The 16,326-nt window shown below is 38.0% G+C and overlaps 1 protein-coding gene across 1 annotated transcript; it reads left to right on the forward strand.

Annotated features, from left to right (window-relative positions):
- The first annotated feature begins 4,084 nt into the window (after positions 1 to 4,084).
- On the forward strand, positions 4,085 to 16,058 carry PSMA1 (proteasome subunit alpha 1). The gene is made up of 10 exons (XM_029914985.1): positions 4,085 to 4,188; positions 5,453 to 5,497; positions 6,006 to 6,107; positions 6,226 to 6,329; positions 8,182 to 8,270; positions 9,078 to 9,148; positions 9,316 to 9,445; positions 10,600 to 10,679; positions 13,879 to 13,989; positions 15,691 to 16,058. Exons 1-10 carry the CDS (start codon positions 4,186 to 4,188, stop codon positions 15,745 to 15,747), a joined length of 792 nt encoding a protein of 263 aa, XP_029770845.1. The 5' UTR covers positions 4,085 to 4,185; the 3' UTR covers positions 15,748 to 16,058.
- The last annotated feature ends 268 nt before the right edge of the window (positions 16,059 to 16,326 follow it).

The raw sequence follows: 16,326 nt of genomic DNA on the forward strand, positions 1-16,326 counted from the left end.
TTTATTTTGAGAGAGAGAGACAGAGCTGGGGAGAGGGCCAGAGAATCCCAAGCAGGCTCTGCACTGTCAGTGCAGGGCCCAATGTGGGGCTCGATTCCACAAATTGTGACATCATGACTTGAGCCAATATCAAGAGTTGGACACTCAACTGACTAAACTACTGAGGCTCCCCTGAAGTTTTTATTATTATACTGAACTTTTTAATTACTGATCTGAGGCTGTTGAATGAACTAGTTAGTACTTTTGATACTTGTGCCATGTTTCATTCAAGGAGCAGGGAGGAATTAACTCCACTGGATGTGTTTTATTTTATTTATTTATTTTACATTTAATTATTTTTGAGAGACAGAGAGAGACAGTGTGAACAGGAGAGGGGTAGAGAAAGAAAGAGACACAGAATCTGAAGCAGGCTCCATGCTCTGAGCTAGCAGTCAGCACAGAGCCTGACGCAGGGCTCGAACCCACAAACCATGAGATCATGACTTGAGCCGAAGTCAAGACGCTCAACCAATTGAGCCACCTAGGTGCCCCTGGATGTGTTTTAATATATAGGGGGGAATGTTAAGTTATTTGCAAATTGCACCCTACACATCTCATTTGTACAATGTTCCAATTACAGTTGGTAAACAGGAACACATTGAGATTTATGGGGAAAAATTTCAATTTGGTTTTTGTTTAGCATTTATTTTTTATTTGATTCTTTAAAAAAGCCTGACATAAATTAACCAATAACCTTTAAATTGAAGTACTGCTACATTTTCTGACCCAATCTTCCTACAAAATATCTTTACTGATCAATTTTTCAGCTCTTGGTTATGGACCAAGATGCATCTTAAGCCAAATCCCAAAGCATGCAGAGAAGAGTCGAAAGTCATGCAAAAACTTTAGTAAGTGCTTAGAACCTTCAGTTTTGATCAAAAGGCAACCAAATGCCCCTTCTGATAGCTTATGGGTAGAGGTTTGATATGAGTCACTCTGAAGAATCTAGCCACTCACTGTAAATGAAAGATGTATCACAAAGCCCTAAATATTTACTTAGGAGATAACAATCAAAAGGACAAGTTTGGGAGTAAGAGATTCATCATTTCTTTCATTTTTTTCATTTAACAAATATTAAATGAGTACATACTACTATGCCAGGCTTTGTCCTAGGCATTTGGAATACCTTAGTATATTAAAAAATTCTGGAGTGCCTGGGTGGGTCAGTGGGTTAAGCATCCAACTGTTAATTTCAGCTCAGGTCATGGTCTCACCATTGTGAGATCAGGCCCCACATGGGGCTCTGTGTTGGTGGAGCCTTCTTAAGATTCTCTCTCTCTCTCTCTCTCTCTCTCTCTCTCTCTCTCTCTCTCTCTCAGTAAATAATTAAATATTTTTTTAAATCCCTACCTTGAGTGTTATGTGATTCCCTGTTACATACTTACTGTGTACATACACAGTTACATAAACACTGTCCCTTCCCTTAACTTTTTTACTTGAACTAGCTTCATAGGGTTTCTTTTCCTTGTATTCAACAGGCTCCTTCTACAAAAGTAACATGGTAGCAAAAGGTTAACTTCCTAATGGAGGGACCCCTGGAAATCAGTGAGAAAATGACTAACAATAATAAACAGAGAAAGGGAATTAAGTGGCGATTCACTAAAGTAACATAAACAGCCAAGAAAACATGAAAAGATTTTTTGCTAGGAAGCAAAAAAATACAAGTAAAATTAGAGATTATTTTTTCTTTCCTTTTTTTTTTTTTTTTTTTTTTTTTTGCCTATCAGCTTGATAAAGGTAAAAAGTACTTATGCTATCCAGTGCTGGTGAAAGTATAAACAAAGTGGACTTTCAGGCACTGTAGAAAGAAATTGATATAACTTTGTGCTTTTTTGTAATATAGTCATATTTATCATAATTGTAAATGCAAGTGCCCTTTGACCTGGCAATTCTGCTACTATGAATTCATCATAAGAAGGTAATAAGGAAAGTACACAAAATGTGTGTATATATAAAAATACTCATTATAGTATTTTTGTAATGAAGACTTGGAAATAAGCTAATGGTTCATCCATAGTTAATTATTGTATTTCTACACAATGGCATACTGTGTAACTATTGAAAATAATATATATCATTATTTATGAACACAAAAACATGGCCATAACTTTTAGAGTGTAGTATAAAACAGTTTAGAATGATCTTATTTGTAAAAACAATTATATATTTATTATACATATTTTTGAAGCATGTGAATATATTAGATGCAGAAAAGAATTGCCAAAGTGTTTATGTACTATATAAGAATTTTTAAATGAGTACTTACTTTTCATTCAATATTCATTAAATAATATTTACTAAGCATTTAGTATCTGCTAGGCATTATGCTGAGTGTTAAAGAAACAAAAGAGAGCAAACTATTAATTTAAATCTGTTCATTTAATCCACTAAATTAACAGTGATTTTTTTTTTTAAATAACAACAACTAGGGCTCCCTGGGCGGCTCAGTTGGTTAAGTGTCCAACTTTGGCTCAGGTCATGATATCACGGTTCATTTGTGAGTTTGAGCCCAGCTCTCTGGTGTCAGCACAGATCCTGCTTCAAATCCACTGTCCTTCCCCACCCTCTGCCCCTTCCCTGCTCACACGTGTGCTATCTCTCAAAAATAAATAAACATTTAAAAAATAATATGTATTTTTTAAATGACAGCAATCAGTATTGCTGACTTTAAGGAGGAGGGCACCCTCAAATACTATTGTGGAAGGCATCGACTCCTGACATCTAGACCCCCAGGAAGGTTTCCTACTGTTGTGCAGAGTGCAAACTGATAAAACATTTCTGGATGGCAGCTTACAACTTTTTATTTAAAGCTTTGGAAAAATCTATTCCAGTTGACTCTGCAATTCCATTTTTAGGAATTTATTCTAAAGAAAGAAATATTGGTGTACATAAGCAAAAATATGTATCAAGCAGGTCATAAGTGAGTTGGTGAGTAGGGGGGAACCTAAATATTAAACAACAGGGATTTGGGTAAATAAAAATCATATGTTCATAATGCAGAATACTAGGGAGTCATATTTAACCTGAAAAGTGTTTAACAGAGAAAAAAAAAGACCAAAATATAAAAGCGAAAGGTTTAAAAAGACTGTGATCCTAAATTGCTCTGAACTTGAGCAAACCGCAGAAGTGATCTGAGTCTGTTACTTCATCTGCAAAGCTTAGATCATTAAGGACCAAACTTTCAGTGTGGACCTTGCTTGAGTCTAGGTACTTAGCTTTCCTACTTTATAAAGAAAATACACTATCATTAGTACAGGGTAGGTGTTAAACGGGGAGGTGTTTGCAGAGCTGTGCTAAACTCTTTGGGGATTTACCAAAAGTTCTCAACAGAGAAAAGACGTGTTTCAGAAGAAAATGTCCAGTTTTTCTCAGTGGTCTAATCTACTGATTAAAAAATTAGAACAAAATATAGAAAAACAAGCATCGTGCTTGATTTTGAGACCATAGAAAGTCATTAGTGCCCTCATGGAGTGCAAAGTCTTGCAGGGGAAACCAATAATGATAATAAAGCATGATCAATGGCAACAGAGCCTTGAAAAATGATTTCTCAGGGAAGGGAGAAAAGGATTCCAAAGTAGAAAGAAATGCGTGTACATAAGGTACTTAACGAAGAATGTGGTTGACACAAACAAACGAACCACTATTCGGTGGCCTTACAGCCTCGCTCTTCTCCCAGTCACACGACACCCCAAATCTCTGTGGACCCTGAATGAGAGATGTGGAGCGGCACATTGGATCACCTGGAGTCGCAGGCGTCGTCTCGAACGATTCCAGGTGTATCGGCCGAGCGGGTGAGAAACTGGAGGGAATCTGCAACACACAGGTAATAACCACTGAGGACCCGAGAAGGGCGACTTTGTAGTGGCCGCCCCGCAGCTCTCAGCCACCGCGGGCTCTCCCCGCCCAAGATTTCCCGCCAATCTCAACCCCGCCTTCTCCCGAGGCCCCGCCTACTAGGTGGGTCTGAGAGTTTGAGGGTGGGAGAGGGCTGGGATCCTATCGATATCTCTGGGATAGATTGCCTTGCCCTGCGCCGCCGCCGTCAAAACCGCGAAGACTTGTCTGTAGATCGCCGAGCGGTAGCTTCGGCTGAGTTCCTGGATCCGCACCTCTGCTGGAGGCCGCTGCCAGACCCACGCCGGAATCATGGTGCGTTGGATTCCGAGCTCATACAGGGTTGGGGCAAAGATCCGCCGACTGGGGGTTGGCGAGCCTCCCCTTGGATCATCCTCAGAGCGGCTGGAGCCACGGAATATGGGAACCTCGACCGACGGGAGGGTTCCAGCAGTGATTCAGCATCTCCGGCCTGGCGGGGATTGGGGCGATGGGTAGTCAGTGCGGCCTTTTTCCCGGGCTTGTTTCGCTTTCTGCCGGGCTTGGGAGACTACCTCCTCGGTCAACTAGCTGGGTTCGTCCCTCAGGTGCCTTCAGCGGAGTTCAGAGCGGTTCAGGATGGCTCCTCGTGCTCTGTGTAGGAGAGGAGGAAATAGGGACTTGACTTGGCGGCTTGGGTTTGGGTTCCAGGACAGCGTCCATTTTCCTGTGGGTCCGTCTGATTTTTCACTATAGCTCGATCAGAAAGCGTTCTTTTCATTCGCTTTGTCCAGTCACCTCGTTTTACGGGTGAATCAACCGAGCCTGAGAGAAGTGGTGTTATCACCGTCACAGCCTAGGGCTCGGGGCTTCCAGTTTCACGTCTACCATTCCAGCACTCAACTTACTCACCCCCGCCCCCGCATTATTTCCCCAATATTGCCCTGATAGACTTGTTTCAGTACCCTTATTAAAACAGTAATGGTTCTGACACTGTGACTGTTTGTGTTAACATCTAACTTCCTGAGGACATTCTTGTGTTTATTTTTCAGTATGAATGTTTATAAGTACGAGTAAGTTTATAAGTTACTAAGTGCAGTAAGGGTTCAAAGATAAATCTGACACGTCCCTTATCATAGAGTAGAAAGGGAGTGTAGATAAAGAACTGATAGGACTATGTGTTGGAATTTTGGAAGAAAAATAGAGAAGACTTAGACATTTGAGCTAGGTTAAGGAAAAAGAGCGCTTTTGACCATTTATTAGGGCCCAGTATAAAGGAAGAGCTTAAGCAGAGATGGGAAGGAAAGTTGACACTATGAACTTTGGGAATGGAACCCAAAGGGAATGCTACAGACAGTGGTAGAATAGGAATTTGGAAAGATGGGTCCTATCTAGATCCGCTCCTCCTTTCTAGCTCATTGTAAATTTAGAATTTGCTTGCAACTGAGGATAGCAGTAATCTTCCAATGAGTTTATATTAACAGCAGGTGTTAATGTTGAATGGAAACAGATGGGAGAACATTTTTTAATGATAGAGCTTGTTAAAAATTGGAATTTGTAATGTTCTTAAGTTAATAGGCCTTTTTTCTTTTACTTTCAGTTTCGCAACCAGTATGACAATGATGTCACTGTTTGGAGCCCTCAGGTAAAAATGTTGTATGTGGGTTTATTTATTTATTTACTTATTTATTTTATGTTTATTTTTTGAGAGGAAGAGAGAGAGCGTAAGCAGGGGGAGAGGCAGAGAGGAAGGGAGACACAGAATCCGAAGCAGGCTCCAAGCTCTGAGCTGTCAGCACAGCACCTGACACGGGTCTCGAACCAGCAAACTGCGAGATCATTGGGAGTTTAATCAACCTACTGAGCCACCTACGGGCCCCAGTAAAAATGTTTTATAGTAAAAATGTTTTATACTATATCTGTGAAGTGGCTTTGGAAACTCCTGAAATTGTAAGCTGTGACAAAATGGAATATAATCATTTTAAACATTCCTAGAATCTAAATTTATCATTAAAGTAAGTTTCCTAATTTAAAAGAAAAATCATTTGAGATTTAACTATACTCTCCTGAGATGTGGGACCACTAAATCAATTTTAAATATATGAAAGGATCTTACAAGATGACTATAAGATATGTTGCTGTTTCCTCTTTAGGGCAGGATTCATCAAATTGAATATGCAATGGAAGCTGTTAAACAAGGTTCAGCCACAGTTGGTCTGAAATCAAAAACCCATGCAGTGCTGGTTGCACTGAAGGTAAGTACAGTGGTAAATAAATCTTCCTCGTGTAGAAAATGAAACTGTCAAATAAAAGTTTCACTGCAGCGGTAATGAGATTGTAAATGTGTTTATGTTCTGTAATGTCTCTGTTTAGAGAGCACAGTCAGAGCTTGCAGCTCATCAGAAAAAAATTCTCCATGTTGACAACCATATTGGTATCTCAATTGCGGGACTCACTGCTGATGCTAGACTGTTATGGTGAGTATGATCATGGAAAGCAAAAGAAACAGCCCTTTGGATTCATGCAGATATGATGTTTTAGGAAGTTGTCTGGCAAGAGTTCAGAAGTTCAGATTGTGAATACCTTAGTGGATTTGGGCTCAGTTACTAAGTATTCCATTTCTTGATCCCTGTGATAGTAACTACTAGAATTAGCCATGTTAAGATTAAAGCTTTTGAGAAGTCAGTAAAAATACGATACTTGTTAACTCAGTGTATATTGTTTGAGACAATGTTATGTCTAAGATGAGCTTGACATTTTTGTCTGGTTTCTAAGGATTGGTGGAACTACCCTTGCTTTCTTGAAGCTGCCAGTATTTATTAGACATTTATTTTTTGTGAAGCTCAATACTGGACACTCATTCTGTATCTGTGAGTCAGACATACATCTTATCTTCTAGGACCTTAAAATCTAGGCGTGTATCTGTAATACAAGGTAGAAAGTGGAGAGGAACAGGTAGATTTCTGTGAGTCCACAGGAGAGAGAGATCATTTCTAGTTGAGAGACGTATAAGTGAAGAGCTGGGGCTTTGAAACCACTTCGTATTTGAGATGAGGCTAGTTATTTAAGCCATTAGCTCTCCTAGTATTTTGATTTTCAAGGCTATTGTTGAATAGCCTAACATGTAGAACACTTAACACAGTGCCTTTCTGGTAACATATGAATGTGTGTGTTGGGACGTCAAAGGTTGTGAGCCAAAACTAATCTCTTAAGCCTGTGATTTAATTAGAGAAGAAAGGATATACACACAAAAGGCAAAGAGTAATGCTACTGTTGAAGATTTTCAAGTTATCCAGCAAGCCCCCCTGCTCTCTAGGTTGTTGGCAGGATAGTGACTGCATTATTGGTTTCTGAGAGCTCTTGAAAATGTAAAATATGTTGCATGGTCAGACATTTTATTTAACCCAATCTATCTAAAATACTTCCATGTAAATGTATAATCAATATAAAAACTTCATTAATGAGCTATTTTGCACTGTTTTTTGTCCTGAGTCTTGGAAGTTTCAAGTGTATTTTCCACTTCCAATACAAAGTGGAATACATACACAAAATAGTGTTCAGGCTGGCCACTTTTTAAGTGCTTAATGGTCGTGTGTAATCAGTGCCTGCCATATTGGGCAATACAGTTTAGATAGCCTTGGGAAATTAACTTAAAGTACTAAACAAATAGTTCCTGCAGACAGCATTTGATTATCAGATGTGACATACACATAAGCGGGACAAAGCAACATGGAAAGAAAGGTGCATATCCATTTCCCTGTTTATCCTGTTGTCTTTAATACTTAGGCATGAATTCCCTTTTCCCAATGTTACATCTGCTTGAGTCTTGTTACGTTTAACAGTGAGACTCCACAGTCTAGTGTTCTGTGTCTCCTCTAAAGTGCTGCTTATGGATAGGAGCAATATTGGCAGGAACACGTAGCAATGTCCTGGTATGGATTCTATTTCTTGAGTTTGCTCTATTGGGGAAATTTCAATCAGCTTTCAAGAAGAACAAGTAGTTACTCTTCTTGCTGGTGTGAGACCTGGAATTAAGACAATCTTGTTGACAGTGGGAAAGGATAAGAAAAGAGAGCTTGCTCTTTTTCTCTTGCTCAGTCTTCTCTACTCTAAACTACTCAGAGACCAAGTTTAGTCCTTTTTTTTTTTTTTTAACAAAACCTCATGTGGCCCCAGAGTTTAGTATAAAAATGCATCCATGTGGCATGTCTTTCTGATTTCCCTATATGGATGTAATCATGTGAAGAAAGCAAAAAGAAATCAGACTACTTTATTTAGATTGAAACCACTCTGATTTGAAATAACTGATTTTTCTTCTTTTTCTTTTAGTAATTTTATGCGCCAGGAGTGTTTGGATTCCAGATTTGTATTTGACAGACCTCTTCCTGTGTCTCGTCTTGTATCTCTAATTGGAAGCAGTATCCTTTTTATGTTAGCATTTAAGGATGTGAACTTTAAAGAATTTTGATACTTAATCCTTATGTTAGTTATTGGGAGTATAATGCATAGGATAGATAAGATTCTGAAAAGTTTAAGGTTAGTTACTTTTTAATAATAGAATGTTTAAAATTTAGAATTGTGGGAGGTTTTACCATGGAAAAAATGTGTTCTAAGTCAGGGATTGGGCTGCCCTTTCATCAGCCCTGTTCCAGACACAGAGAAGTCCAATTTCAGGAAAACTACTAAAGTATCATTTTTGGAGGATATTTTTAAAGTTTTTATTGGTGGTTCTAGATGTCCCCTCAAATTCTTGACCCATTATCCAAAACAGATGAGGGTCTCTACATGAGAGGAGAGCATTTTGCTAGCACTCACTCTTAGATTTGGTAGATAGTCCCAACATATTGTAAAAAAAAAATTTTTTTTCATGTTTATTTTTGAGAGAGAAAGTGCAAGTTGGGAAGGGGCAGAGAGAGAGGGGGACACAGAATCTGAAACAGGTTCCAGGCTCCAAGCTGTCAGCACAGAGCCTGACGCGGGGCTCAAAACTCACAGACCCTGAGATGATGACCTGAGCCAAAGTTGGACGTTCAATCGACTGAGCCACCCAGGCACCTTCTCCCAACATTTTTTAATATGAGACTGAAGAGATATTTTTTTAATATTCTTTTTGCTGTTATGGATTATGCAGCAATTAAAAAACCAAAGCTCTTTGTTAATGTTTAATTTGAAAATAAAGATAGTATGTTATTCCTTGTTAGAACAGTTTCTTTAACTAGTTTAAGAGACCCAGATACCAACGCAGCGATATGGCCGGAGACCATATGGTGTTGGACTGCTTATTGCTGGTTATGATGTAAGTTCATGGGATATTGTTCTATTTTGATGATTTTTCAAAACTGAGTAGAAATTTTCTAATTTTTAGCTCGAAGTCAAAATGATGTGTGTGTGCACATACATGTATATAATGTTTGTATATATATGTATATGTGTATATATTTCTTTTTTTTTTTCTCTTTGTAGGATATGGGCCCTCACGTTTTCCAGACCTGTCCCTCTGCTAACTATTTTGACTGTAGAGCTATGTCCATTGGAGCACGTTCTCAATCAGCTCGTACTTACTTGGAGAGACATATGTCTGAGTTTATGGAGTGTAAGTGATTTTTGTTTTGTCCCTCTAGTCTTTAGTTAGTGAATAAACAGTGTCCTAAATGAAGAAAACTAACACCTTACAGAAAGAGGTTTTTGTTTGTTTTGTTTTGTTTTATATAAGCCCAAAAGTGTTTATTATTCATGTCATACATACTATTACCGCATCTGGCCATCATAGTAGTTTTAATCACTAGTAGAACTTTTTCAAAATACAAGTAACAAAATACAAAGGTCCTCAGCCTTGAAGAAGAGTCTTGATTCAGTTGATCTGAAGTGTGCCCCAGCCAGAGGCGAGAACCACGGTACTGGTTACCAATTATAAGTTCTGTTAACAGCTTTTCGTTTTCTATGATTCTGTTCTTATTTTTAGCCACACAGACGTTTCTGTATAAGTAGTCCATAGACAAAAAATTAGGGTACCTATGGGAAAGAAGGGTAAAGTGTTGATGTAAGATGTGATTGTGGGGCAGGTTTTCAAGTGCTTTGCTTGTAGTGGTCTTGGACTTTAAGACATGTTTTTTGGACATCCCGTCAGGTGCCTGTGTGATGGTTTACCCTTTGTTCTATTGTTATGTATTGCATTATTGGACTTTTGAGTGTTAAACCAGCTTTGCCTTCCTAGGACAAATCCCTCTTGGTCATGATTTACAAACTATATATAGAAATGTTTATATAAACATTATTGTTGCTGGATTCATTTTACTGATATTTTGTTGCATTTTTTTGTGTCGGTATTCATAAGGATAATTGATCTATAGTTTTATTTTCTTGTGATATCTTTGTCTAGTTTTGGTATTGGGTTAATACTGGCCACATAGAAATGTTGGAGACTTTTTATAAAGAGCAAATAAATTCCATAGAATACATTCTACAAAACTTTGAGGTGTAGCATTTGTGAGTCAGGATTCTCATTTAATTTAGGATAAAAAAGGTGAAATTTAGTAACAAAAATCATGTGTTCTTCCATTAAGTAAAATAATAGCTATGTTATTTATTATTATTAGAAGATTATTTGCCTAAACATTAAAATTTTGGCTTTTATTTTGATACATTTATTATGTGACTACAACCATAGTAACAGACTGTAGACCTGATAAATAAAAGCAGCCTCATATGAAGATGAAATTAAGAAATAATTGTTAATTTATTATATAGGTAATTTGAATGAACTGGTTAAACATGGACTGCGTGCCTTACGAGAGACACTTCCTGCAGAACAGGACCTAACTACAAAGGTAGATAATCATCTTGAGATTTTAACATTACAGGCCAATCATTTATTTCATAAGTATAAGTAATAGAGGAGTGTATGCTTAACAGTTGTTCAGTTTGGTAGGTGGTTGCCTTGGTTCATTCTTCCTCTTTAAGTTATTCATGAAAGTCATCTGATTTTGCAGTGTTTTTTAAACATTTCTTTTTGGTGTAAAGCAATAAGGCCAGTAAGTCTTATGTAGAATGTTCTTCATTTCTTCAGCAGGTCAGAATACTTGTATTATTAACTCAGTTGACAAATAATATGTATTGAGCACCTACCACGCACAGGCCCTGGGCATTGAGAATATAAGCACAGCAAGCATCTTGGCCTTCATGGAACATACTATCCAAGTTGGGGGAGAAAAAAAATATACCCATAAGTAAATTATATAATATATTAGAAGGTGATAAATGCCACAGGAAAAAAAAAATAGAGCAGGTTAAAAGGAGAAAGAATGACCCTCTGGGTATAGGAAGGAGGTGTTGGTGAGGAAAATTTAAAATAGGGTGGTCAAGGGTGGCCTCACTGAGAAAGTGAAGTTTGAGGAAAATATCTAAAGGAGATGAGTGAATGAGCCATTTAGACATCTAGAGCAAGATTAACCCAGGGAATTCAAGTATAGAGGCCTTGAGTCCAGAACATTCCGTGTAATTGAGGCAAGGCGACCAGTAGTGTTGGAGTCAATGATCAAGAGGAAGGAAGAGAAGAAAGAAGTCAGATAATATAGTCCAGGTCATGTATAAACCATTGTAGGTACTTTGGATTTTATTCTGAGTGGGCTGTTAGAGTTTGAACGGAAGAATACCATGATTTGATTTAGGTTTTAGAGGAATCATTCTGGTTGCCATTTTGAGAACAGACTGTAGTGGGCAACATGGGTGCAAATAGTTTTAAAGCTGTTAAAGTAATGCAGAGGAGAGATTGGTGAATTAAAACAGAGCAGTGGGGTTGGAGAGGAGGGTCAGTGGTTCAATTTGGGGTAGGTTTTGAAATTAGAGCTAAAGACGTTTGCTAACAAATTGGTTGTGAGTGTGTGAAAACAACAACAAAAAATGTTGTTTTCAAAATTTTGGGCCTGATAGAGTAAAGAGAGATTTAGGTTTACTGAGATAGATAACACAGTGGAAAGGACAGGTTTTGGGATAGGAATTGTGGGAGATCAGGAAGGCAGTTAGCTTAGGACTTAATAAAACTTGAAATGCCTAGTGTCCATTGGTGATATAGAATAAGCAGTTATTGGGGCCCTGGCTGGCCAGTCAGCGGAGTGTGTGACCCTTGATATCAGGGTTGTGAGTTAAAGCCCCATGTTGGATGTAGAGCTTGCTTAAAAAAAAAAAGTGTTTATCAAATGTGTCTCCACTGAAGTTTGGTGGAGAATGGTCTAGTCTATACTTACAATTTTGGAGTCTTTATGTAGAAATGGCATTTTGAGACTGGATTGGATGACACTGCTAAAGGAATCATAGTTTCACAAGAGGTTTGAGGTCTGGGCCAGAGGACTCTTAACCTTTAGAGTTTCGAAGGTAAGTATCATTAAAAAGGGACTAAGAAAGATGACCAGGGAGATGGGAGGAAAACTTGGAAAGTGAGATAGTACTGAAAACAAATGAAGAAACTACTTCAAGGAGGAGAGAACAAAAAATTGCTAATATGTCAAGCAAGATGTGGAGTGAGAATTAACCATTCGATTAGCAGTGATGTCATGGAGGACTTGACTAGACAGTTTCACTGGAATGGTGAGCCAAAAGCCTGAAAGGGATGAATCAGTAGAGAATGGGCAAAGAGAAATTGGAGGCAGCTCCATGGAGACTTTTTTGCCGGGTCAGAGAAATGGATGGTGGCTGGAAGAGAATGTAGGGAAGTTTTTTTGTTTGGGTTTCTTTCATTAAGATGGGAGAAATTATAGCATGTTTGGTCCATGGTTATAAGAATAATCCACTGTAAAGGGAAACATTTATGTAGGAGAAATATGAGGAAAAACTGCTAGACCAGATTTTCTGGTTAGAAATACCAGGAAAACTGCTATGTCCTTAAATAGTACATAAGTGAAAGGATATAGATATAAGGAAATTGGATTATTCATTAACACTAACAGCAGGGGAGAGAATCTAGGGATATAGATACAAAAAACAATAGATACCATGGGAGCTTGTGAACATTCTCTTTTAATTGTTTCTGTTTTCTCAGTGAAATGAGAATGCAAAGTGTTAGAAAGATGTCCGGGAGAAGAGATTGAATGATCTAAGGACCCATATAGTACAATGCAAGAACCACTGAGGGTCTCCTTGTGGTTAACAGTCATTAACCAGAGTGATATTAGTCAGCATTTTATACATGCATTTTGTTATAGTGATTGGATTATTATTAATATGTATGTGAAGAATTTATAGCCTGATAATCTTTAAAATAATTTTTCCTATCATAAAAATATTTTTTCCAAAGAAGTCAGGAATATATACACTAAATTATTCTTATTTATTTAAAGTACCCATAATGCTATCACTTCAAGATAACTATCTTTTAAATTTTGGGTTTATAGTTAACTGTTGACGTTTACAATTTTGAAAAGTTTGCTCAGGTATCTGGGTTTCTGATTTCATATTTTTACTGAATCATAGAGAATGATTCAGTGAAATCATTGAGAGAAGGCTTATATATCCTTATACCTCAAATTTTCACTGAAATTTTAATTTTACACTGAATAGCATTCACTGAGCATTTTAAGAATTGGTCTTTAATTTTAACACATAGAACTTAGTTCCAGGAGTCTACCAACTTCAACACTTTAGAACCCAATACTTAATCTCTTTCCTTGTTAAGAACCATCATCTCTTAACTTAAACAAGAAACAAACCTGATTATTTCTTAGGAGTTGGGCTTACTGCCTAGCTAAGTGGCTTGCTTCATTACACTGGTCTGCAGCACATTCTCATTATTAGCCAACTTGCAAATTTCTTGGTGGCATAGACCTTTGGGGTTACTCATGATTAACAAAATGTGAAATCTGCAAGTTACAAGAGTCTACAGTTTTCTTCCTTTTTTCTCTACACTTGTTTTTCAAGTCTTATTTAAGGGCTATATAAACTTTTACTCTGCTTTTTTTCACCCAACATTTAACCATAAACATTTTCTAACCTAAATTCTCTTGATTTTTAATTTTTACTCCCCCCCCCACTCAGAATGTTTCCATTGGAATTGTTGGTAAAGACTTGGAGTTTACGATTTATGATGATGATGATGTATCTCCGTTCCTGGAAGGTCTTGAAGAAAGACCACAAAGAAAGGCACAGGTATGTGACTCATCAGAACACTAGGGACTTTAGTTCTGTCATAAGCTGCTGTTCCACAACTGTGTACACCTGCCATTTTTGTCCTTAATTATTCAGTTAGGCTCATAATTCACATGGTGGTAGGAGAACTTAGAACTGAAATACTGAGGGAGCAGTGATCTCCATAAGCAAAAATGGGTTATCTGTTGGCTATTTTTCACAATTTTCTGGGTTGACTGGCTAAATAATTCTTTTGCTGGTCTTATTTAGGGCCTCTTATGTTGCAGTCAGTTGAAAGAGTGGGGCTGGGACATCCAAGATGGCTCTACTCACATCTTTTTTTTTTTTTTTAATATTTATTTTTGAGAGGGACAGAGTGCACGTGAGAAAGGGGCAGACACAGAGAGGGAGACAAGAATCTGAAGCAGGCTCCAAGCTCTGAGCCGTCGGCACAGAGCCCCATATGGGGCTGGAACCCACGAACCACAAGATCATGACCCGAGCGAAAGTTGGATGCTTCTCCATCTCAGCCACCTAGGCACCCTCCCCCCTTTTTTTTAATGCTTATTTATTTATTTTGAGAGAGAGCGAGCATACAAGTGGGGAAGGGGCAGAGAGAGAGAGAAGGAGAGACTCCCAAGTAGGCTCCACACTGTCAGAGCAGAGCCTGACCCAGGACTCAATCTCATGAACCATGAGATCATGACCTGAGCCAAAATGAAGAGTTGGACACTTAACTGAGGGAGCCACCCACGTTTCCCCTCATGTCTTTATTCAGACTCTCTTGGTATATCCTAGAGGGAGAGTTAGAAGGCTGAGACCTCTGCTTGGATGGCTATGTCCTCTCATCCTCTCTTCCCCGGGTTTCTTCAGCAGGATAGCAGCTCAGCTTGCAAAAGTTCAAAAGCTCCATAGTGGAAGCTACCAGACATTCTAAAACGCTGAGGCTCAGGAGTGGCACAGCATCATTTTTGCACATTCTATTGATTAAAGCAAGTCACAGGGCTGGCCGTGAGTCTATAGCAGTGAGGACTGAGGGAAAGTTCACTGGGGACCCTTTGCAAACTAAGTTGGCTCTTCACAAATATTGAGAAAATGATCAGGAAATGTTGGTCTTTTTTGTTGGAAATTTAGAATACACATTGGCTATTTGTAGCTACTTCTTTGATAGTTGTATAATTGAAAATAAAGTATCCTGGAGAGACACATTTTTCTACAGTGTGAATTTTTTTCATCTTGGAGAGGATATTGTTGGTACTATTTGGAGGAGCAAGGTTTGCATTATATATAAACTTGTTGGTAAGAACCAGTGCTGTTGGGGAGAATGCCGTGAGTTCCACACAGCTGGTTGGTTTGATCATGTCTTCACTCTGTTTATTATTGCTAAAGAGGAAGAGAATGTCTAAAATGTACTGATTATATTCTAATGCTAGTAGTGATAATAAAAGGAAGACCTTTATTCCTAAGCAAGTCAAAATACAGTAAAATGCTGGAATTGTTCAACAATGCTTAGGTTTTGAGACCTATAAAATTATGTCTGTTAAAAAAAAAAAACCCTTTGTTTAGAAATTTTAACAGGGCAATGAACTAAAATTGAATATCCAAAATGTTTCCTAACCCCTTTTTCTCATAAATTCTTTCATACTGTATTATGTGTGATAAGAAGTATATATTGGTCAAGTGATTTTTTTTAACCTATTTTGTTTTTTCTTCCCCTTATAGCCTGCTCAACCTGCTGATGAACCTGCAGAAAAGGCTGATGAACCAATGGAACATTAAGCCATAAACCAGTCTATATGTGTATTATCAAATATGTAAGAATTCAGGAGCACATACTGATGACAATAATCTATACTTTGAACCAAGAGATGCAGGGGGGTCTTATGGTATGTTTTAAGAATCAGTCCAGGTGTGTTTTTCCCAAGCCACTTCTCTGAAACCATATGATGGTATGCATTTTTCTTTGAGAGGGTCTATATAATCATTTTCTAGAAAGTGTAGTTATCTGTACTAATGTTTTTATATGAAGAACATAGCGTCTTTGTGGTTTTAAAGACAACTGTGAAATAAAATTGTTTCACCTGCTGGCATATTGGGTTTTTGTTTTTTAAGTAGCTTCAACTGTAAACAGTATGAGATTACAACTGGTCATCTGCCATGTTTGCCAAATTAAATTGCCTTATGTTTAGTGATGGGGGAAAATAATACCTCTTATCTGTTACAGCCTTATATTAATTCCCTGTGTATGCACTGGCTACATCAGAGTCTATGGAGATTTGGTTCAGAATATAACTTGCAAGATTCCTACTAAAACCTAAGAAACCTCCACTTCCCAACAACCATAGTAGCAAGTAGCAT

This window comes from Suricata suricatta, chromosome 11, assembly GCF_006229205.1.
Source record: "Suricata suricatta isolate VVHF042 chromosome 11, meerkat_22Aug2017_6uvM2_HiC, whole genome shotgun sequence".
Lineage (NCBI taxonomy): Eukaryota > Metazoa > Chordata > Mammalia > Carnivora > Herpestidae > Suricata > Suricata suricatta.

What these genes read in the sequence shown, in the direction of transcription:
- PSMA1 (XM_029914985.1), top strand. An exon ending in TCACTGTTTGGAGCCCTCAG is followed by an intron (nt 5,498 to 6,005) that starts GTAAAAATGTTG and finishes TTTCCTCTTTAG; the next exon opens with GGCAGGATTCATCAAATTGA. An exon ending in TGTATCTCTAATTGGAAGCA is followed by an intron (nt 8,271 to 9,077) that starts GTATCCTTTTTA and finishes AACTAGTTTAAG; the next exon opens with AGACCCAGATACCAACGCAG.